Genomic DNA, 25,068 nt, shown 5'->3' with positions numbered 1-25,068 from the left:
ATGTATAGTAATAACTAAACTCGATATATCGATACTATTGTCACCTCTGATATATAACATATAATCTTTAACGGGCTTAGATACAAATGTTATTTGTCTAAGCGATTAAAATTAGAAGAATTATTATTAAGACAAATTTATTGCTTACAAACAAAGAATTATCGTAATTTTGTGACATCGAAAAATTATAAATAATTTTCATATAATATTCTTTATATTCGCGAACAAATACTTTAATAGATTTATAATATATACCTCTAAGCCCGCTGTATATATGTAGACATAATATGACTATTTTAGTAACAAATCTAGATTCTTAAACCTATACTTAAGCTATTTTGTAAGTTTTACTGTCACTTTGACAGGTATATAATATCGATATAAATATCGATAAATTGTGACATGATCTATCATCGATAACAACACTAGAACTGTTTCACAACAATATACTTTCCATTCATCATACAATTGCACTGTAAATATACATTTAATTTATTTAAACGTAAACTTACGTCAAAATCACCGCCACTGCACCACAGACAAGAAAAAGGCAGCACAACAGCAATATAGAATATATTTCTAAACGTGGACAGACTTTTCATTTATTCATTAATCTGTGTCTACAGATTAAAAATACTAAACGAATATACAAAAATAAAACAAGAAATGTGCGTCTTGAAATTGATTTTAATATATATTTGTTATATTTAAAGAAAATAATTTGTGATGTCAATAATATTAACGGATTTATAAATCCGAACTTTCGCGGCTAAACAAATCAGCCATCTTGTTTTCGTTAGACTTCGTTCGTCCTCATCATTCAGATATATTTAGGAATAACTTTTGTTATTAAATAACTATTCAACCATGCTTTAAATTATTAATAAGTAATTAATAATAATTGAATCAAGCGTCTGACCAGAACAATTTAATGGTTGAACACTTTCAGTCTTAGTAGTGATTGAAACTTTAATTGACATCATAAACGAACAAAATATTATCACACACTCCACCCGACTACGGAACCGATCACGAGTAATGTTTTTAAATTCAAATTAATAAATATAATATGACACAAAAACAAACTACAATAAAATTAATTTATCAAAAATTAAACAAAAAAATAAATCCATTTCCAAGTTTTTAAGGCGTTTGGACGGATAATTTGTGATACAAATTTAAAAGATTACGAAGTGTGGCAGCCATTTTAACACCCGTCCGTAGTCGGATTTGACGTTTACTTATAATCATCTATAATACTCTGCTTTACTTGTTGGCACAAGGTTGTGTGTCGAATATGAGCGAATTATACACCATTATATTCCCACGGCTGGGCAAAGATCTGTTAAATATGATAACGAAGCACTTTCATTAAATTTTTATACAATAATTATTGTAAAATTTAAATTAACAGACCTGATAATAAATTACATCAAATATTACAATTTTAACTCATACTCATAAATTAGTTTATACAAAATGTAAACAAACTTCTCATTAACAAACTTGTATTTTGTTAATGATAATGCTTTTTTTTTTTTATTGATAATATTACTTAAGGCTACGAAAGCATTTGTCACGGTAGCATGCGAAAGCGATCCCGTGGCGCCTACCGATGAGACGGAGAGGGTACCGCTGGTTTTTTAGTGGGTATTCCGGTGTGCCGCTAACATCTTGGGCACCGGCGAGTCCCACATACCCCCCCAATTCCACGTGGGGGAAACGCGTAATGCGTTTTTCCAGCGAAAAAAAAAAAAAAGGCTACGAAAGCACCATTATATTCTTGGCTATGACATAAGATATTTCTAATATTAAACCAAGATCATGAAATTAACGCTCGACATTCAACAGTCCAAATATATAGAGATTGTAACTGCTAAGAATAGCCTATATATTTATGTATCTTGGTTTTGTAGTTTTCCAACTAGGCAATATAAAGAAAACATACATTAAATAAATCTCAGTGTTACAAGTGCGTACGTTTAAACCGAATACGGTTTCAAATAAATCACATTGTACGATAAATTAAAAAAAGTCTACTGGCAACATTGGCAACTGTACGATATTATTTGTTTACATTTTGTATAATAAAAAACAATTGAGACATTAATTATTCTGGTCACACTGTCGGGTCATATTTATATTTACTATGTAATTTCTCAAGCACCTACTTTGTTTCGTCTTTTATTCAGCAGCGAGTTGTTGCTTTGTTCCAGCGCTTTGATTTGTACCTTTAATAAAAACAACAGAATTGTTAATAGTGGATTTTGACTAAGCATATACAATGTGCCCGTGACGTCAACGCATAACGCACGAAGCCCACCCACCGAATAGTTAGCAACCCCCCCCCCCCCCGCAGCTCACCTGGTCGTAGTCGACGCGCATGGTGGCGAGCGAGCGCGTCATCTCGTCCTGCACGTCAGCCCACGCGTCGCCCGCGTCGCGCAGCAGCGCGTGCGTGTAGAGCGGCGTCTGCGGCACCTGCGCGTGCTGCCGCACCCACGGGCTGGCCATCACCTGCGCGCAACGTTACACAACGGACTTAGTCCTTGTTGACTACATACATGTATGATTGTATTCAACTAACATCACTGTATTTTTAGGCGTTGAAAAAGAGTAACTACTGCATTTCTTGCCGGTTCTTCTCGTTACAATCTACATAAGCGGTGGTAGCTTTACTTTAAATAGTTTGTTGAATGACGATTCAAAAGTGCTCGTAAAAGCCTACTTGAATAAAGTATATTTTGATTCTGACGTCTAAAGCTAGGATTGAAAACAGAACCAAATTCGAATATTATAAGACAAATGATACACACGTTGCAATATCATATTTATTCCACCACGAGTGGAAGATTTTCATCAGGGTTCCATCACGTTCACCGATGAGACCGAAATGAATTATAAAAACGAATTAACTACATAAAAAAGCTCAAATTAATCATCATTGTCGATATTACCTGGTGTATTGTGAGACGTTTCGCTGGATCCACAGAGAGCATCCGGCGGATCAGATTTTTTGCTTCAGACGAGACATTCGACCATTCCGGCTCTGGGAAGTCATACTGCCCGAGTCTAATGCGCTGAAAACATAAAAAAAAAAATGTATTTACTTAAAAAATATTTTTATATTATGTATTCTATCCATCATCCATCTGGATACATATTTTACCGAGAAACAAGAATACTTATTATTGTATTCCAGATTGAAGGGGGGGGGGAGGGGGGTTTGAGTCCATGTACCTACAGGCACAAGGGCCATAACGCCTCAGTTCCTGGGGTTGATGGCGCGTTGCTGTACTTCTTATAGCGCCAATGTCTATGGATGACTTACTATCACGTGGTTTACCGTCTACTAATACAATGAAAAAGAAATTCCACATACATATAAGCATTATATTACTTGTATAGATTGAAGAACCAGCGAAATCAGCAGTTATTATATATTTTTAAAGCGGCTCTATTATTCTTAACTTATTTAAACGTTTAACGTTATCAAGAATTACTTGGTGGTAGGGCTTTGTGCAAGCCTACTGGGTAGGTACCACCCACTCATCAGATATTCTACCGCCAAATAAGAGTACTCCGGATTGTTGTGTTCCAGTGAGTGAGCCAGTGTAATCACAGGCACAAGGGACGTAACATCTTAGTTTCCAATGTTGGTGGCGTATTGGTGATGTAAGGAATGGTTAATACTTCATACAGCGCCTTTGTCTGTGGGCGGTGGTGACCACTTACCATCAGGTGGCCCATAAGTTCAAGCTTTTACAAGCAATTTAAATCAGAACTGAACAGATTTTAACCATGAGAGAAAATCCAATATATTCGCAGGATGTATATAAATTTCATTGTACTCGATTGTCATACTCTGTAATTAAAATGGCGGAAGAGAGTAACTATTTAGTTTCTTGCCGGTTCTTCTCGGTAGAATCTACTTTCGAAACGGTAGTAGCTTTACATTTAATTTAACACTGTAACATTCAAAAGTGTTTCTTTGAGCCAACTAGAGGAAAGAATAAATTGTTTTGATTTAAAATATGCTCTTGCTCTATATATATTTGTCGACCTCTATGTTTACGTGGGTGTACTGGGTGGCAACTCCGAGGTCCCGGATTCGATTACCGGCCGACTCGATGTAGAAAAAGTTCATTGGTTTTCTATGTTGTCTTGGGTCTGGGTGTTATCGTCGTTACTTCTGATTTTCCATAACACAAGTGCTTTACCTACTTACATTGGGATCAGAGTAATGTATGTGATGTTGTCCAATATTTATTTATATATGTACCTTTTTCATGCCTGGTGATATGGCCAGACCGTGGTTGGAGTAGAATGGGGGGAACCCACACAGAAGAATGTACATAACGACTCCCAATGACCAAATGTCACACGATTTGTCATACTTCTCTGGTCCCAGCACCTGAAATTATGAATTGTTAATATTCAAATGAAGTCTGAGAGAAAATCTTCAATCAGGAAACTATTAGGAAAAAATCAGGAACAGCTGGGGTCAAATACCTGAGGCTGGGCAAATGCCTCTGCTATTAAAAATATTAGGACTTATTCCATGACATTGCTTTAATATGGAAACTATAACTCCGATTGCCTACTGTTGAGTCTTATCCTGGGTTAAAAATACTCCGTTGTTTTGTTGATATCATTTCAATGTATATCTCATTATAATATTTTACATTAACAGCCTGTAAATTTCCCACTGCTGGGCTATGGCCTCATCTCCCTTTGAGGAGAAGGTTTTGGAGCATATTCCACCACGCTGGATGTTGGTTGATGGAATACACATGTGGCAGAATTTCGTTGACTCTAGACACATGCAGGTTTCCTCACAATTTTTTCCTTCACCGCCGAGCACGAGATGAATTATAAACACAAATTAAGCACACGAAAATTCAGCGGTGCCTGTCTGGTATTGAACCCGAAATCATCGGTTAAGATGCACACGTTCTAACCACTGGGCCATCTCGGCTCTATTTCTCGTTATAGTTAATAAAAAACGCCTTTTAAACTTTGCAACGTAACTCAGTAGTTTCAGATGTATAAAAATATCTATCAACTCATGCAAAAGGAAAAAGTCGGCAGTGCGTTAAGATATATTAACACTATATTAACCCTATATATATATATATATATATGGCTGGTATTAGGGGACTACTTAGTGCTTATATTATACGTATAGTAGTAGTATATCTCTATAAAGAATTGAAAACTCGACATAGAAAATAAAACATATAATTATATTCCTTTTGAATAGTGCTTACATTCCGGTCCGAATCGGTCGGATTTGCCGTTTTCACGAAACTTTTGAAAGGGATCGTGGGTCAAATATCAATCAGTTACTCAAACAAAAAATACTCTACAAAAGTTCAGTCTCTGTTTAATAGAATCTATAGAACAAAAAAACTCTAAAAAAACATTACTGATATTTGATAAATTATTTTTTTAACAATGAATGTTTTCAAAAATGCCTCCCTTTCAGTGTCAATTGAACGCCAAGTTTTACCCATAAAATATAGTCATTTTATTTTCTATACAATTGAATATAAATCAGACAATTGGAATAAGCGCTCTATATATCGTATAGTTAATTTCAATGGCAGGAGGAGTTCAAGCAAACAAAGAATCGTTAATGTTGAGTTGAAATTGGGATGATTATGATCGTCTGACAATTTTTGGTCTGATATAGCGCGAGAATGTGTACGTAAACACAGGTGCTCTATTCTCTCCTACACTGAAAGGCGAGTACATCTTAACCGATGATTGCGAGTTCAAGCCCAGGCAAGCACCACTGAATTTTCATGTGCTTAATTTGTGTTTACAATTCATCTCGGGCGAGGCGGTGAAGGAAAACATCGTGAGGAAACCTGCATGTGCCAAGTCTCAACGAAATTCTGCCACGGCCTTAGCCCAGCAGTGGGAAATTTGCAGGTATCCTACACTGACAAAAGATTTACATGCTTGTCGAGGCATTTAATATGTAAACTGATCTAAATTCTTCTGACTTCCTAACATCAGGCTGATGCGGAGAACGTCTTAACAGAAACATCCAATAATAATTATTGATCCGATCTAGGGTTGACATTATCTGACTCCGGTCTGACCTTGGAGTGGAGGCTTATCAGCTGACCGGCGAGGACTTACCTCTGGAGCAACATAGTAGGGCGTGTAGCACGGCGTCTGCAGTGTATCGGCGGGTGTCAATGTCTCCTTAGCGAAACCGAAGTCCGTTAATTTTAGTATTGCGTTCGGTTGCATGCTTGTGTACAGGAGATTCTCCGGTTTGATATCCCGGTGCGCTATGTTCGAATCGTGGAGGTGACGTACGGCGACGCATATTGAATGCATAATCTGAAATTCGAATGATGACATTTAGCTTTTTTTTTTTTTTTGTATTCGACAAAGGAGACACTGCAAACATTTACATCATCACTGATAAATTATCGACGAGTTTTTTTGAGAATTTACGAAAACTACACAATACATATTTTAGTATATATAATAACGCTTAGCCCGTGGTTTTACTTGTCTTAAATTTGTATTACACGTGGAATATGTAAATAGGTAAACTTTAAATTGTTATTACTATTAATAAGACTCAATCCATTTTAATACACAGAGTATTCCAAGACAATACCTTGGAATACTCTGTATAATAATCTGAGTTTGAAGAATATTACGTGCTAGCAGATAGATACCGATAGATACTTTAATTTTATGGATATTACATGAAGTTGGTCAGGAGTTACCTCTGCAGCTTGCCTCTCCGTAAATGCGCCTTCTCTGTTGTCCTGTATCCTCTGGAACAGCTCGCCTCCATCCATGCACTCCATCACGACGAGCAGGCAGCGTTTACCACCGTATGTGTTGTCGTAGACGTCTATTATCTATGGACAAAATAATAAAAAATTTAGACCTATTTTATTTGTCTTCGAGATTTCAGTAAACGTCACATCCGGCAAGGAACCTTTAAAAAGTATTAATAGGCTGTTTGACAATGCGAAAAATAAATTGTCAATTTATTTTAATTGTTAAAAATAAAAATGAATTTTTTTAAACGTTTGTCACGTGACACAAAATTGGTCGGGTTTATGATGAAGTCACTTGCTTGTTAAGCTCGTTTGCCTACTGTATGTGGATTATATGTGCCACAGATTACAATACAGGCAAGTGACGTCACCGACCCCATTGTAGCGCCATATTGTCAAAGTAGCGTTTTCGCGCGCTATTTAAATATGGAATTTTTAATTTGATATTTTTCAACACATGTTGAAACTACTAGAATTAAAAAAAAAAACAACTTTTACTGGGTTCCTTAAGCTCTACTAAATAATATAATACGGATTTTAAAAACCAGTCAAATAGCCTATTCATTCCTTAGACAGTCATGATACCAGCGAATTTATCTATATCTGATTCCCAAGGAGTCCAAGAGGAGTATTATAAAACAAACAAATTTGACCTTGAAGTGAAATGAGCTCATTGGTAGAGTTCTAAATAATCAATGCTATTCATTGAATGATGATTCATGATGAAATGATTCACGTGAAAAAATGACCTTTTGAATATCGACGAAGTTCAGTTATTATTTTCATCAGATTTATCTATATATATTTACTTGGTGGTGGAGCGTCGTGCAAACCTCTCTGGGTAGGTAATCACTCATCAGATACTCAACCGTCAAACAGCAGCACTCAGTATTGTCGTGTTCCGGATCGAAGGGTGAGTGAGCCAGTGTAACACAAGGGACATAACATCTTAGTTCCCAAGGTTGGTGGCGCATTTGCGGTGGAAGGAATGGTTTATATTTCTTATAGCGCTATTTTCTTTGAGCGGTGGTGACCACTTAACATCAGGCGACCCATTTGCCCATCCGCCTATATATATACTAAAAAAAAACATATGTCTCAAAGACAGGATGATACATCCTCTCCATTGGAGCCAATATTTGAAGCTTTCATCAATATTCCAAGCTGCTCCAATACAGATCGGAAATCCTCTAATCCACATGTATTGGGCATTATATCCGCCACATACAGGGAGCAATTCTACTATTCTTTTCCAATCCTCGATCCAACTTCGACGATTCCTCCCAATTTTTACAACGAATCTCAGCTTAATCGTAGCTGAGGGCAATTCTACATAATCAGAACGGTAAATGGATCGTTGTATTAGTAGAATAGGGAAACGGTTGAACGGCAATGATAACTTTTCGATTATATTGTGATAGAGACAATTTATTAGTAGAATAGCCCTTATTTCTTTCGGCGCAAGGTATAAATTACAATCAGAACGCGTGGGCGTGTGGAAATACGATCGTATAATAAATTTCAGTATTAATAATAAAATATACGGAGGTATATTATATATATATATCATCAATCGTAAAGATCGTGACTGAATTATATTACGTCTTATGAGCAACTCGTCCTGACGTCGTTCCTACGGGTAAATTTCATACCAAGTTACAACGCCCTTAAAATTTCCGAAAATCCTTTCTTAACAGAAAAATGCCAAATAAACAAAATTTTACAGCAAACGCCATATCATTGGCCGACAGCTTGATTAATCTATGATATTTACTATGGATTTGTGAGAAAATGTCGAAGAAACTGTTATCGGAATTTTGGAAGTAAAATTATAGTGGAAATAAGTAGTTAAGTATTAATAAAGACATATTAATTATAAACTCTTAGTAGCGCACAATATAGCTGAGTTATATATTAATATATATATATATATTAATAGTAAATCGTATGAAATACAGAAATCTATGGTTTGTTTATCTTTTTTCCTACTTGCATTGGAATAGGCTATAGGTTATTAACTAAACCTATGTACCAAATATCAGCTTTCTAGACTCTAATTTTGGAAGTTGATAGACAACCAGGACAAACGATGTTTTAATATATAATTGTGTTATATAAACCTTGAAAGGTACGGCAACATTACGAGGAAATGATATAATGGTTATTTGATCCCCGCTCTACGTTCACGACAAAATTGGATTTATAAAAATAACCCGAGCATTTTGGAAGATCAAAGGTGTATTTTACAAATAGGGATAAATCGATCGGCACGTAATTAGGTTTTATTTGTTTTTAAACCGGGAAATCTGAGAACAAACTAGAAATGGAAAAGCAATAAGCCTTTCTGGCCGAAAGCGATTAGAATTTGGACGGATTTAAACCGACGATTGCGCGTTCGAACACACGAAAGCATCACTTAGTTTTCATGTATTTAATTTGTGTTTGTGTTTCATTGTGTTATTTAGATCTAGTGGCTTTGACAGCGTCACTGGTTAAACAGGACGAATGGTTAACAACGAAAGGGCCTAGAGAGACGAACGGCCTAATCTATATCTATCTTTAGTCCACGCAACTTGGCTTAGGACGTTGTTGGATTGGAAGAGGTTTTATACGGAACGCCTGCAGTATCACGTCCACACAAGTTGCCAAGTCAAGGACCTTGTGTCTGCTGGTATATGTATCAATTTCGGCAACCAAATGATTTTTATTTGTATTTCTATACTATTAACAGAAACCGATCAATTTACTTCAAAGAAATCTTTTATATCCATAAACAGACATTACTGTGCTAGATAAAGAAACGATTACAACGCTTGAATGAATAGAATTGTCAATGACGCCATAATTATCTATTATCTATTGACAAATGGTATTTTTGTATAGGAATTCACATTGTTTAGTCTAGATGAACGAAGATCATTTATCGATCCATCGGCGAAGAATAAAAACGTCGTACATTCTAGATAATCGTTTACCAACCGCTCAAACTTCTGAGCCAAAGTTACAAGAGGATTTATAAGGGTATGGGGAAGCGGTGACTATTTTGACTGATAAGATAAATAAAAAATAAATTTGTTTTGAATGTCGACCAATCTGTTATCGAAACTTTCAAAGTTAAAATATACATTGTAATGTGTATTATTGTATTATTAACTATCGTCCCGCTCCGGCTTCGAACGGGTGCAATGCTGATACTAAACATACTACATAATGTTTTACAACGTTCACAGTTTTTCAGACATAGACAATACAAACCGCTGTGTCTGCGTTTTAAATCTGTAATATCTTCGAAAATATTCATTTAAATTACATGCTGTAAAAGGGCATATTGATCTATATTAAATGCACAATGTATTTAAGGATATTGGATAATGCTGTATAGCTTAAAATCGCTTCCAAAAAAAAGCCATTATCTCACGTAAAAAGTATATAGGGTGAAAAATGGTTATTGTGGGTTATCCCTACGAGATAGACATATGCCATCGCGGAATTTTTTGAAGACCCTTTTAAGGCGTACAATACTGTAGTATATCATTTTAATCTTTCGGGTCGTGGTCGGATCGGGTTCAAATCCAACACCACTGAATTTTCATGTGCCTAATTTGTTTTTATAATTCATCTCGTGCTCGGCGGTGAAGGAAAACATCGCGAGGAAACCTGCAAGTGTTTAATTTCAACGAAATTCTGCCACATGTCTTCTCCAAGGGAGAGGAGGCCTGAGCTCAGCAGTGGGAAAGTTTAATGTAATTTAAAAATCAATGCAGTAGTTTTCGCGTGAAAGAGTTTCGCTTTTATAATATTAGTAAGTACGTATTGAATATCTACCTCGACTATATGAATGCAGCCGCTTGCACGCCAATGTAGTTCAACCTCGCGTCTAGCTTTAGCGCTGTCGTGCAGCACTTTCAGCGCTCGTTTCATACCAGTTCTCTTCTCCTTGCATTCTACCACCTGTGAACAATATATTTTAAATAAGTTACAGCACTTAAATTTCTTGATTCTTGGAAGAGATTTCAGGTCTCACCACCAGAAATAAGATGTATTGTCAAGTAAGGGAAGTCCTTTGCTTCAATTCACAAATCATATTGTAATGCTTGAAGCTTATCAATGACATTTGGAAACGAGAGTAATAAGAAGATACTGGTCTGATAACTGGATCATAATGGTTCAAAGCGATTCATTTTAATTACTTAAACTATTTTTTTTATAATATAAGTAGGCGGACAAGCAAATGGGGTCCTTTATGGTAAGAGGTACCACCACCCATAGACATTAGCGCTGTAAAAAATATTAACCGACCTTAGGAACTAAAACGAAACCGGAACGCTAGAATACTGAGTACTGCTGTTTGACGGTAGAATATCTGATGAGTGGCTACCTACCTAGAGATACTTTCACAAAACCCTACCATTAAGGAAACATATATAGATAAACGTGATAAAAACAATAGCTAACTTTCGTCAATATTCGTAGCAATATTTTTAGTCATACTGAGAAATCCTAGTCCAATTCAGAATAAAAGTACGAACAAATATACAGTATGTTTATCACAGTAAAAAATAACAAAAATAATAAACGAAGTCGCGTGTCCCTGGTCACTAATATTGTGTGAATCATAGCGTATATCAATTTCCCGTTACAAGATATACGAGAACGCACATAAAGACAGAAGATTCTTTGTTTATACTGACGTCAATCGGATAACATCCTGTAAACAGTATTAGAATCACAGTACATTGGTGCAGTGGTTCCCAATCATTCGAGAGACACATGGCACATTAACCTTTGATATTTAGTTACGACGGATCGTGGTTATGGGATTTAAAACAGGGTTCGTCGACCTTTTTAAACACACCAAGCAATGTTGTATTGTAAAAGTTACAGCTTCTCAAAGTTTCCTTACTATCGGGCATAGATGAAAAGATTTTTTTTAAACATTGTTCCATCACGCTAATCAACAACAGACGAACGAATTAACGGACAGTAATAATAAACAATTTACTACAAAACACAATAACGCAGCCTTGACATCTGAACTAAAATTAACCGTGCGTCAGAAATCTGTATCTTGTATGTACCTTGCATTACAATAAAAAAATGTTCAATTTTAATATATTTATCACTGATGTCGTAAATAATGTATTTTTTTATTGTTTTTTATTGGATGGTGTGTCTTCTGGGCTATCTGACGGTATGGTCACGAATAACCATAAACATTGGCGCTGTAAGAAATATTTACAATTCCTAATTGCCAAGCCTAATTGCCAAGCTTCGTTTTGCCTAATTGCAAAACGAAGCTTGAGATCTAATATATTATGCCCCTTGTGCCTGTAGTTTTTATAACCGTAGCGTTCCAAGCCTACCACAACAATACTAAGTTTTGCTAGGCGGTAAAACTATAATCAATCAATCAATCAAAATATACTTTATTCATGTAGGCAAAGTATGACAAGCACTTTTGAATCGTCATTTGAAAAATGATTTAAAGTAAAGCTAACCACCGCTTCGGATTGTAGATACTACCGAGAAGAACCGACAAGAAACTCAGTAGTTTCACTTTTTCAACATCTAAAAATACAGTCATGTTAGTTAAATACAATTATATATGTATGTTATGTCTCCTCCTGGAAGTCAACAAGCATTAACTCCACGATATAATACAAATCTTATGTATGTATACGTTTATACGTGTGTGTTTAACTGTCTCTACTGTGTGAGAGAATAATTAATAAGATAAGCCTATCTATTTTTAATTACCAATAAATTAACGTCCGATGTTTATGATAAGCGATATATTAACTATTTTAATTAGAACAGACGCAATATCCACTAATTGGAAATTAACCTAGCTGTATAGAGCTTTTTCGCGCGTCTTAAACGATATTGCTCCGCCAAAGTTGATCGAAATGATTTCTTGTTTAAAATAGGCAGGCAGGTTGGCAAATGGTCATAGACAATGGCAATCTAGGAAATATTATCATACCACCAACCTTGGGAATTCATCATTCAAACTGAAACGCAACCTTACTAACGATGTATTGCTGTTTTGTAATAGAACACGTGATATGTGGTACATACTCAGGCGGGCTTGGATGACGCCCTAATTTAATTTAATTTTAAATCTCAAGATTAGCTCATTCAAACAAACAATTCAGATTGATAATAATTTATATAGATGTTGGCTGGGGAAAGCCCCACTTCATGCCTAGGTGATTCAGATTATCAAGCAAGAAATGTCGACACGAAATTAATTCGCGGCACCTTGATGCAGTTGCGTTTAATTATCAATCTCAAGTGAACTATGACGTCAGAAAATAATTAATTAACTGAACCATTATATCATATGTACGGTTTCAAAGTCCCAGCTGCGCCCATTTGGGCGATAGTTTTATTAAACGGTGACCAATCTCGAGGGACTTGCCAATTACACAGAACAGGTGCACTCTATTCCCTTAGTCTCATAATCCGATGGGACGGGAAAAAACTGGCACAGGACCAACGAAATTCCCTACTTCCAGAGGAACAGGAGTGTACTATATTATTTCGAATATCTGGGCATGTGCTAACAGAGAAAATGAGAAATGGGCGAGAATATTATCAAAGTGGTACCCTAGGGATGGCAAAAGAGGTAATGTAAACGAGGTAAAGTAACCCCAAAAAAAGTGTCAGTCCAGAAATGGATCAGAGTTGCAAGAGACCAAGATAGGGAGTCTTCGGAGGCCTTTGGATAAATTTGTCCACTGACGCACCACACTCTTGGCAGGAGGGTGATACCTCTCGCCACGCGGATAGAGTGCAGGTACTTATCAAAGCATTGTGTCCGGTAAGTACCTAAGCCTAATTTTTAAAGCCATGCGCCTTCTTAATTACTTAGGATAATACACATTACATGTAAAGAATGATTGAAAAAAAAAATGGTACACTTTCGAGGTGGAGTCAAATTTACCGGCCTTTGTCGAAGTACAAGCTGTTGATGGAAAAATCGATTATCAATAAGAAAAGTCACCAAATCAATACCAAATCAAATGTATTTTATTCAAATAACCTTATCAATGAAGCATTTTTTAACCGTCAATATTTAAAATCAACCACCGTTTCGGAAAGCAGCCGATAGCGAGACGGCAAGGAACTCGTTTCTCATTTCAAATAAACAGATTTACAATGATATTATTCATAATTATTGTTCAATCAGTCCTGTGATGGAACCGAGCGCATATGGGCGTATTTTTTTCTCTTTTGTCTTAATTAACCTCTCTGTTAAATTGTAAAACAACAATAAAAGCATATTGCATTTATTTATCTAGCCACTAAACAAACGAATCAAGACAATAACTAACGTATCCCAACGATTATTTAAGCCAATGTTTTTCTATAGTAATACTTCTTAAACTAATTTCATTTGCTCGTGACTAACATTTTCTATTAAAAAAAAGCAATTTCATGCGAGTATTCCCGCAACTATTTGTATACAATATTCGACCTTGTATGTTTATAATTAGATGCCGATATTCCGCGAACGTTTTAAAAATAAATTTGACTAACAAACGTGTTACACTGGTTCTGTTCTTAGTTTGACTGAAGGTTAAAGATCAAAGACTACATCAAAGCACCATTTTTAGATGTATCTAAATATTAAAAAAAAAAAACCAACTTCATTTCAGTTCCAAAATTATTAACCTTTATTCAAGTAGGCTCATAAAAGCACCTTTGAGTTAAATGTAAAGCTACCACTGGTTTTGATAGTAGATTCTATCGAGAAGAACCGGCAAGAAACTCAGTAGCAATTGCAACAGGGAAGACTAGCCAACGCGACCTTTAAGAATTGAGTAGGCTCTTTTCTTGAAGGTTTCCAGGTCGTATCGAAAAAACCGCCAGCGAAAGCTGGTTCCATAAACGGTTGTGTAAGTCAGAAAATGGCTTAAAAATGGTCCTCCTCTCCCTTTCGAGGAGAGGAGGATTGTAATTGAGTGCAATTATGTTTTTTTATTTATCTATCTATTTAAAAACCAATGATTTAGCTTATTATCTTAATGATCTATCCTCTTATCGAGTCATTCAGACTTTTATTGGATGACTCAATACTCATTCATTATTTATAAGCAGTCGTCGGCCGCATCTTCGCTCGTCGGGTTCGGGCCCTTCCTTGGAGCTTCATACGAAATTTCATCAAAATCGGTTAAGCAGTTTGGCCGTGAAAGAGCAACAGACAGAGAAAGAGACAGAATTGCTTTCACATTTATAATACTAGTATAGAAGACGATATAAGAAAGGTTAGTGTTGATATTTTCAAACACTGAATTGAATGTTCATAAACGATGACGACCTACGTGTAGTGTGTACACCGGTTATCATGGGTCCACTCCGAGGTCCCGGGTTTGATTCCCGGCCGAGTCGATGTAGAAAAAGTTCATTAGTGTTCTATGTTATATTGGGTATGTGGTACCGTCGTTACTTTTGATTTTACATGACACAAGTGCTTTAGCTACTTACTTTGGGATCAGAGTAATGTATGTGATGTTGTCCAATATTTATTTATTTATATATATATGTACAAATTATTTGTGAATCACTACGTACTAAAAACATGGCCCCTCCACGTCTGTCTGTCTGAACACGATAAATTTAAAATTCGGTATTTACCAATAGACGGAGTGATTCACGACGAAGATTTAGGTGTACAATTCATTGAAAAAATGGCTTAAATTTGACGATGACTGTTGAAGATGTCGGAAAACCACCTGACGAATGGCTGAGCTGAGCTTTATAGTGTATTGCTTAAACCACTAGAGTTTTATTTATTACTATCTAACCCGTCCCGGTTTCACAGGGGCCCCATAATGGACTATTTACTACTTTTACAATTTAATTAAGATAGTTCTATTTCTCGGGTTTTCTCTACTATAATATGCAAATATGAAACACATAAACATTCCTCAAGATTCACTCTGTTTATTGATGAAACCTTCATTAAAATCAATTGCGTAATTTAAAAGATCCAAGCGCACAGAGTGCGAAGCTAGGACGAGTACCTAGTCTGACATAAGGTACAATAATATTGGAATTGGCGAAAAAACAAAAAGGCCACCTACCCACGCCTGAAAGCGTGGTGACGTCACATGAAGATTTTTTCACGATGGCATCACAGACACAAATTACGGACATGAAAATTGACCCTCCCTCTTCGTCTCTGAACTCACAACTTTGGTCTGAGATTCACGCGTGCAAAACCACTGGAGCGTCACGGCTCTCTTGTATATAAACACAACGAGTATACTATGCATAAAAGTTATGTTTTTCACTGTTTGTTGACAGCGATATTATCTCGTACAAACATTTATCGCGTTGAGTAAACATTGCGACAATATAATACGCAGTTACGATTTACCGCAACGAGACTTTAAAAGGGGAAAACGAAAGGAATATTAGTAAGAAAAATATAATATCACGCTCAAACAGACGAATCTATTTAGCTGAAATTTGATATAGTTGAGAGTCCCAGAAAAGGATATGGGCTACTTTTTTTAATTCACCCCACGAGGGTGTAAAATGGAAAATGACGGTTCCTGTGCTATATAGTTCTATAGATTGCGCACGGGATAAGTCGCAGGTTCAGCTAGATAAATATAATAAACGAGGAAGTAACCCTATCTGTTACTCTTTCAGAGCTAAACGACCGAACTAATTTTAATGATTTTCTTTATGAAGCAAGCTTGCACCCCATTACTGGCTACTTATATACCTGACACCTGATAACCAACCCCTAAAAGACAAACCAAGTCACGGGTGGCATCTGTGTCATTCAAGCTTCCATTTATGCTTGCTCTATACGAATTTCATCAAATTCGGTTCAGTAATTTGGCCTTGAATGAGCCACAGACAGACAGAAATACTGTCGCAATTAAAATATTAGTATAATTAAAGTAGAATATTCAGTGAGCGCAATTTTCTCGCGTATTAGGCGTTACGATTTAGGAAAATACGGCCACTCTAAAGGAAGACTCAATCGTTTGTGTGAATTAATCAGTTTTGATATGACTAGACTAGATCAATCATGGATTCCCCTTCAACATCATCATTTATCCGAACAAATATGATCCTTATCGGAATGTCATTAAAGCTTTTATTTCAACGAATTCATTATCGATTTTGACGTACTTCTCGATGTCATCGTGACTAATGTGTTATCGATTCTCTATTTTTGTTGTAACTGAAAATTACCAGCATGAGTCACAAATGGCGCTAGAGATAAAAGGCGATCGTACGTAATATTCTATGAAAGTTACAAATGTAAATGACAATAGCGTCATCGTTTAAAGGTAGCTCTAGTGATGTGAAAGGGAAGATTTAATCTGGGGGCAATTCAACTTATAACGATTACGACACGCCCACATGCCACACATGTGGCAGAATTTCGTTGAAATTAGACACATGCAGGTTTCCTCACGATGTTTTCCTTTACCGCCGAGCACGAGATGAATTATAAGCACAAATTAAGCACATGAAAATTCAATGGTGCCTGCCTGGGTTTGAACCCGAAATCATCGGTTAAGATGCACGCGTTCTAACCACTGGGCCATCTCGGCTCTATTTATCCCTCAATTACAGATGAATCGTAAGTGAGGGATAAGTTAATAAAAAAATTGACAGTGGGTATGTAATACAATTTCATAAATTACCAGCTACCGGGTTGCATCGCGTACAGTAAACAAGGTCTATAAACATCTTTAAGATTAAAAAAATATATATAAAAGTTGAAATTATTGCTATTTATCTTCTTTAATACGCATGTATTATATATACAAACATTCCTCTTGAATCATGCTGTTTATTGTTGGAAACCGCATTAAAATCCGTTGCGTAGTTTAAAAGACCTTATTGTACAGACAGCGGAAAATAACTTACTATACTTTGTAGAGATATACACTCCCAAACAAAAGTATTAACATTTCAACAAAAATAAACTCCATATAAATTGGTGACTATTATCCCAACTTGGAGTACGATCTTTGGACCTTTAGATCTCAATCCGTACCACACGATCAACGGGTGAAAATGCCATCACACGCAACTGATACGTAGAACGAGGCTATAAATGGTACGTCAAATTGTGAAACGGATGACGTCACATCGCTTACGTAAAACCGTGCCAAGGTATGCCTTTATGGAGAATGATTTTGCAAAAAGCGATTACAAATCACTTAATACGTTTATTTATTTGAATACGTTTATGTGCCAAATAAAAATAAATTTATACGCGCATTTTGAATCGGTTGTTACTGACATTAATAAACTTTAATGGACTATCAACGGCTGAGAGTCCAGATTCTAACTAGAGCCGGTTGGAAACTCTATAGTTACATCCTTTTCTCAAACGAAGTACATACAATTCACATCGATATGTTATTTTATTAGTAGTAGTCGAAGCCGCAACCTCGCCCGTTTTAAATTCAGTTTGCGACAAGAAACATGCAAGATCTTGCATACTACAACTTTACCCCTTAGATCGGTAAAGTCTTGGGTACGATAATAAACATATTTTCGAAAGAAACAGTGACAATCATTGCATGGACACGCTGTAAGTAAAATGGTGGAAGTGGAAAAGAGTAACTAATGAGTTTATTGGCAATTCTTTGCCAATAAACTCATTTTGCTTTTAAGAGCCTTCTTAAATAAATAATATTTCGATTATGATTTACAATAAACGCGAGTCTTTTTTATGCCAAACACCAAACGACCACAATCAAAACGCGAGAGATGCGTGCGACAACCAGTCTCACGATAATTCACCATCCCGTAGCGGACTTATAGCTTTGGCGTTTTAAAAATAAACTTCAAAAGACGACCCGCATACTCAGGATACACACATACGTTAAGACTGATAGGATTGTACGAAACATTAATGACACTTCAACAACATAAGGTCATATCCGCCTGATCGTTTTCAGCCACGGCCAAATACGCAAGACATATATTGCACAAGTGTTTGAGCAACAATGGAGCACTTTACCATAGCATATGGGCCACCTGAAGGTATGTGGTCACTACCGCCTATAGACAAAGGCGCTGTAAGGAATATTAACCACTCCCTACATCGCCTATGCGCCACCAACCTTGGGAACTAAGATGTTAAGTCCCTTGTGCCTGTAGTTAAACAGGCTCACTCACCTTTCAAAACGGAACACAAGAATACTGAGTACTGTTATTTGGCGGTAGAATATCTGATGAGTGGGTGGTACCTCCGTAGGCGCCATAATCCGATGAGACGTCAAACACACGACACGACCAGAAAGATATAATCAGGCTCTACGTGCTTTCAAAGGCACGGGAGTGTTCACATCTAGAGAACGGATTAACATAACTTTTTATCAGGCTATTGGGATTTATAGTCTTAAGTCTAGCCACTAGACCAATTAGAGAAGCAATAGTAGAGTATTAAGTAACCGAATATCATCGCCTCACTGCTGGGCTATGGCACCGTTCAATTCACGACATTGCTATAACTAGGGACTCCAATTCCGCAAAAGCCTGATCGTTTTTTTTTTGCAAGATCAGAAATTCGGAATTGCTCATACGGGATCCCGCATATGTGGGACTGAAAAGAAATCTGCTCAGACGACCATCTGCTCTATTTATTAGACACGACACTAGCACAGTCTCATTAATGAGTGATTTAACAACTAATTCATCTATCGTGACCACCAAAAAATTTGTATGGAAAATAAAACTTTATCTTCAGTTTGTAACATTAACAAGCAAATTTTTGATATCTTAATATTTGTTACGTTCCCATATGGGAAATCGAGTACTCTATGACCGGGGATTACCCGCGCCACGTTAACGGGGATTTATCTTTGCAATCAATGTGCTGTCATTTTGAACAAAAAAATAGGTCACCTACGATTTACTGCTTCGGAATGGCTAAAACGACCATAAAATTTTATTCTTGCAACTATGAGTACAGTCCCAATTGGCTGCTAAATATGTATATACATATTGTTTGTTTTTGCTTATGTGTAATTATTAAATACCTTTAAATTAAGTTTACACGATACTATAAATGTTGTGCACACTTGTTATATGTTTTGGAATATATACAAGTGTGCCTTTAGTGTGCGGGCTGAGTGACAGCGAATCGCGCACGGAGCTCCAAAAACGGAGCTGCAAGTGGAGCAAACTTATTTTAAACGCCTGGGTCTTTAATATTTTAACAAAACTCTTAAGAAACGTTGAAATCGCATAAAAAGTAAAGTCGCTAAATAGATATTGCGGATTACCATACTTTTTTTTTAATTCTCGAACATCTTCTGTTTTAGGTCTCGAATTGTTGACTTTTTATTTTTTTGTATATGATCTGACAGCCCTGTCTGCCAACGTAATGCAATTGACGCGGGCGCACCCGCTCTCCGGGCAGGTTCAAACAGATCACATGCACAGGGGATTCAACGTGTGTACGTCACTCAGGACGCACACACTTTGTAACAAATAAATATATAGAATAAAAACACACAACACGTACTTTATCTTAATTTATTTTGGTAAACAAACGAGGATCAACATACAGTTCAACCATCAGATAAGCATTAAAAAAATATTTTTTTCGAACGTCACACAAGGAGCGTTATGCTCCCTCCAGGCGACTTTTTCCTCTCTTTATATACTTTTTTTTAACATACTTTCTAACCATATCGTCTTTTGTATTTCATTGTATCTGTTATTTAGTACATATAGCGAATAACTTCGTTCCAAGCGGATCTCGTTTTTTTTCTTTTGCTATGGCGAATACCAAAGTTTAAAAGTATATTTTAGTGGGCCATATTCCTATCCATCTGTCAGCTGATGCTACGTGGTCACCACTGTACGTAAACATTGTAAGAAATATTAACCATACATCGCCAATGCGTGATCAACCTTGGAACGAAGCCGATATGTCCCTTGTGCCTGTAGTTACACTGGCTAACTCATCCTTCAAACCAGAAAAAAGCACTTATTGTACGTAAGTATTGCTGTTTGGTAGTAGAATATCTTTTGAGTGGCATGTACCTACCCAGCTGGGCTAGCTTTAAGAATACATTTAATTAAATTAAAATTGAAATACTTTGATTGAGTAAACTTAATTGTAACTAACTTAACTCGTCTTGATACTTTAGTAAAATGAGATGAATCAACTCGCATTACTAAGGGATATAAGGTCAATGATCTATTGATAACAATAATTGAATACTTACATGATACTTGAATGTTATTACGGATGAATTGCATCCGTTTTATATGTTGATATGTTATATAGTAATTTATGGGCTGACCTACCTCCTCTAACATTTTTTTTAAAACTAGAGAATAGTATCAATGCTCCATTGAAAGGAATTACTAATAAATCTATTTTAATTAGGCCTAAAGATTGTGGTAATAGTGGGGGTCAGGATCGAACTTGCGACTTTAACATCACTAGGCAGCCTGTAAATTATTGCGCTATTGAAGCTTCAAAGACATTTGAGAAGAAGGTTTATTCCACCACGTTGCTCCAATGTGGGTGGGTTGATTCTTAATTCAAATATTTACCTATAAAATACCTTCATCGAACAGCTATTTAAGCTGTTCAAGGTAAAATAAAAAAAAAAAAAGTGATATAAAATTCCAAATCTAACAGCCTGTATAGCTTCGCAATCCTGAAACTGATCATTACCCCGTCGGGTTGGTAGTTGGTGCTACGTACATGTGATAGAAATTCATACAGACTAGCTCACAACATTTACCGCCTATAACGAGATCAGAAACACAAATAAACACATAAAAATGAAGTGCTGTTGGGTCGGTATTCAAACCAGATATTTTCAGTTTAGATATATTATTGTATACATTCCGGGTAGGCACGTGACTCCACTCCGCCACTTATCTATAGCTTTAAAAAAAAAACATGCACATACATTTAAACTAAATTTTTTAATAACCATGGAACAATTTTACTAATTCCGTCGTTGTGATAACTAACGTTTATCATTGAAGATAAAATATGTTATCAACAAGGCGCCCATAGATAATATTATATTGTAGATATTTATAATTTATTTCTAGATTTAATATTTTCAACTGGATATCGTTCACTATTCAAAAAAACTTATCACTCCGACTCATTTTCCTCCACAAGTTAATTTTAACGCCTATTACAATGGTAATCCCATAAAAATATGACCTGATGGTCAAATACAATCTACTATAGCCTAGGAACCCATACAATCTATCTAGATTACCGAGCCGAGATGGCCCAGTGGTTAGAACGCGTGCATCTTGACCGATGATTTCGGGTTCAAACCCAGGCAGGCACCACTGAAATTTCATGTGCTTAATTTGTGTTTATAATTCATCTCGTGCTCGGCGGTGAAGGAAAACATCGTAAGGAAACCTACATGTGTCTAATTTCAACGAAATTCTGCCACATGTGTATTCCGCCAACCCGCATTGGAGCAGCGTGGTGGAATATGCTCCAAACCTTCTCCTCGAAGGGAGAGGAGGCCTTTATCCCAGCAGTGGGACATTTACGGGCTGCTAATGCTAAAAAAGATCAATTCATAATATATACATATTAAAAATAATTACTGTATAAATCATGACTGCGTAGAAAGATGGCAAGAATGCTAGCAGCATTTCCCCATTGAATAGCAATTCTGATCCACATGACAAAGAAAAAACCAGCCTACTGTCACCAGTGGAAGCAATAAAGCGAGATTTTATGCTTTTAATGAAGCTTTTTGTACCACTAATATATGAATAACACAAGAGAGCCAAATGATTAAAAAGAAAACAAAACAATTAAAAATTGTTGTATTGAAATTTGGATTGAATCGTCAAGCAATGCAGACCCATCAGACAACTAAATAGAGATAAGAAATAATAAAAAATGGCAATTGTTCAGATATTAAATACTTAACCGTGAAAGAGCTTTGTTTTGCTCATGCTATTATAAGTGATTCTAATATGAACATTATTAAATATGTTAACAGAGCTGATATTCATTTGATATTACTCAAGGCAAATGTTATTTACTGTTTCTGAACTGCTCTGTTAACTTTTTAATTCCTGTTCACCAAAATGCCATCCATATACTTTCAGTTCCTCACAACCGCACTTACTTAACCAGGGGTTCGTTTACCTTTAGTTCATTTAGTTACTTGAATTTAATTTGTTGTATTGATTTAACTAATGGTGTATTTAATAAGGCAGGTGTAAGTTAAATATACATGTATAATTTGCATGGTTTGGAACCAATGTTTGGGTGACATTAACATTAATATTTACCAGACAGTATTATGTGTATACTTTAATAATATTTAAACAAAGATTATTTTTGCTTGTATTTATTAGTAGACCCATTTGATTTTCCAATTAAATAAATATTTAAATTACAGTTATTTCTCATAGAATGTATGAAATACTGTATTGTTAACATACTCACTATCGATATACAAGTTTATATTTTTACTTTTTTTTTTAAGTCAATTAGCCCTTTAATGTGTATATATTATGAATGTACGTGTGTGTGAATACAATTCGTTATTTTTTTAATAAGGGTATATATATATTAAATATTAAAACTTATTTATAAAGGTCTTAAGAAAGAAGTGTTTGATTATTATATTACTCAGATGGCATATAAATTGATATATGAAACTAAGATATATATATGATAATTCAGATAATTTAATGATAGATAATAAAGGAAAGTTTCAATATGAAAACATCCATTTTTAAATAAATTAATATTATTCTTTTTTTAAAACACTGTAAAAAGGTATACACAAATTCGGTTTTATTAATCACGAAAAAGTTTTTAATACAATTTTTCACTTAAAAATAGAATATGTTTTTCGTTGGAGCTTACAATGTCATACTGGAGTTACTAAACATATTTTTAAATACTCATAGATTACAATAATAGATTTTAAACATATTAATGAGTCAATATTTAAAAATGTTTTGACTATTAGCTCATATAATCGTTTTAGCATTCATTCAAAGTATGCATAAAATAAAATAAAAAAACGAGGCAATTATATTAATAATCTCACGTTTTAATTTTGTCGCTTTGGTCACAGTAAGAAACCTACAGATAAATCTAATTTTGTGCATTTACGTCATTTGTGTAAACAATAAGTGATTTACGTTATAGTTCCTTATATGTATATTTAAAGCAATATTATTAAAGAAACTTACTTTTCCGTTAATACCAAGGCCGAGGACCGTGTTAGATATATCGTAATCATCCGTAATAGGCGTAGTTTTTGGTGTTCTTGATATAGAATTCATCTTGTATTGATTTTAGTCCGCACCATAAATTTTATACACAACTTTACACAATATCGCTTCTTGTTTGCACTTTATATTCAATTTATAAGATCCACAGTATATTTAGTAATTAAACTAAATGGTCTTTACATTAAAAGTATGTATATTTTATCTGAATACTTCGTAGATGACAAATCTTACATCGAGTTGAGCAACACACCACTAAGATTGTCTGACGAATAAACTGGCAAGGCTACCAACTAAACGAATAAAATTTTCACAGACTCGCTATCTCACAGTGAACTTTTCATATTGTGTTGCTATATAAAATAATAATTCGTATAGTTTATGTATTACTTTCTTTATTTAAAACGATCTGAATATAGTGTTTTTTAATGATAACTTTAACTAATCAATTAATAATAAAATTACATTAAGTACCAACGCTTATGTACAGTAATAAGTTTAAAATTAGTAAAATTATCTATATTTTAAAGTATGTCTTTTTTTTTTGTTTTGTTTTAGGTACTTATCTTTTATTTGCATTTTGTTTTAATTATTTTAATCACATGAAAAGTTAACAGATCATAAATTTACGCAAAATATATATACATTTTATTTGTTTATAAAATAAAATTACACAAAACAGAATATTTTTACTTTAGACTTTTGTGTTTGGTGATTTTGGACCCATTTGGTGTTAATGCATATTTATCTGCCGAAGGCATCGTTCATAAATCTCTTATAATCTCAGCATTCAGATCAAGTTCTTTACTCACTTCCCTCGAAATTGTGTTGATGCTCCCTTAACCCGGCTCATCAGCAATATGACTCGTTTGGGAATGTCTGAAAATAAAAGTCATTCTGGGTAAATAAACAAGAGTTTGATTTCCCTTTAGAATCGCACACGGTACTTTAATGTAGAGGATGATTATGCCTTTTAAAACTTGTAGGCTACCTATTTCAGTATTTT

General features: G+C 35.3%; 1 protein-coding gene across 1 annotated transcript; it reads right to left on the bottom strand.

The window, feature by feature from the left end:
• Positions 1–1,751: 1,751 nt before the first annotated feature.
• On the bottom strand, positions 1,752–24,329 carry LOC125074986 (MAP kinase-activated protein kinase 2). The gene is made up of 8 exons (XM_047686498.1): positions 24,024–24,329; positions 10,641–10,766; positions 6,756–6,893; positions 6,151–6,357; positions 4,283–4,414; positions 2,958–3,080; positions 2,365–2,517; positions 1,752–2,231 (listed from the first exon to the last, which is right to left on the bottom strand). Exons 1-8 carry the CDS (start codon positions 24,114–24,116, stop codon positions 2,160–2,162), a joined length of 1,044 nt encoding a protein of 347 aa, XP_047542454.1. The 5' UTR covers positions 24,117–24,329; the 3' UTR covers positions 1,752–2,159.
• Between the last annotated feature and the right edge of the window lie 739 nt (positions 24,330–25,068).

This window comes from Vanessa atalanta, chromosome 29, assembly GCF_905147765.1.
Source record: "Vanessa atalanta chromosome 29, ilVanAtal1.2, whole genome shotgun sequence".
Lineage (NCBI taxonomy): Eukaryota > Metazoa > Arthropoda > Insecta > Lepidoptera > Nymphalidae > Vanessa > Vanessa atalanta.
Note: the sequence above shows the minus strand (reverse complement) of the source record. Positions and strands in the feature narration are given on the sequence as shown.

Excerpts from the sequence above, each read along its gene's own strand:
- LOC125074986 (XM_047686498.1), bottom strand. The coding sequence starts at position 24,116 with ATGAATTCTATATCAAGAACACCAAAAACTACGCCTATTACGGATGAT. Across the intron at positions 6,358-6,755 it reads CGGAGAGGCAAGCTGCAGAG|ATTATGCATTCAATATGCGT; the intron begins GTAACTCCTGAC and ends TTCGAATTTCAG. Across the intron at positions 4,415-6,150 it reads CCTACTATGTTGCTCCAGAG|GTGCTGGGACCAGAGAAGTA; the intron begins GTAAGTCCTCGC and ends TCATAATTTCAG.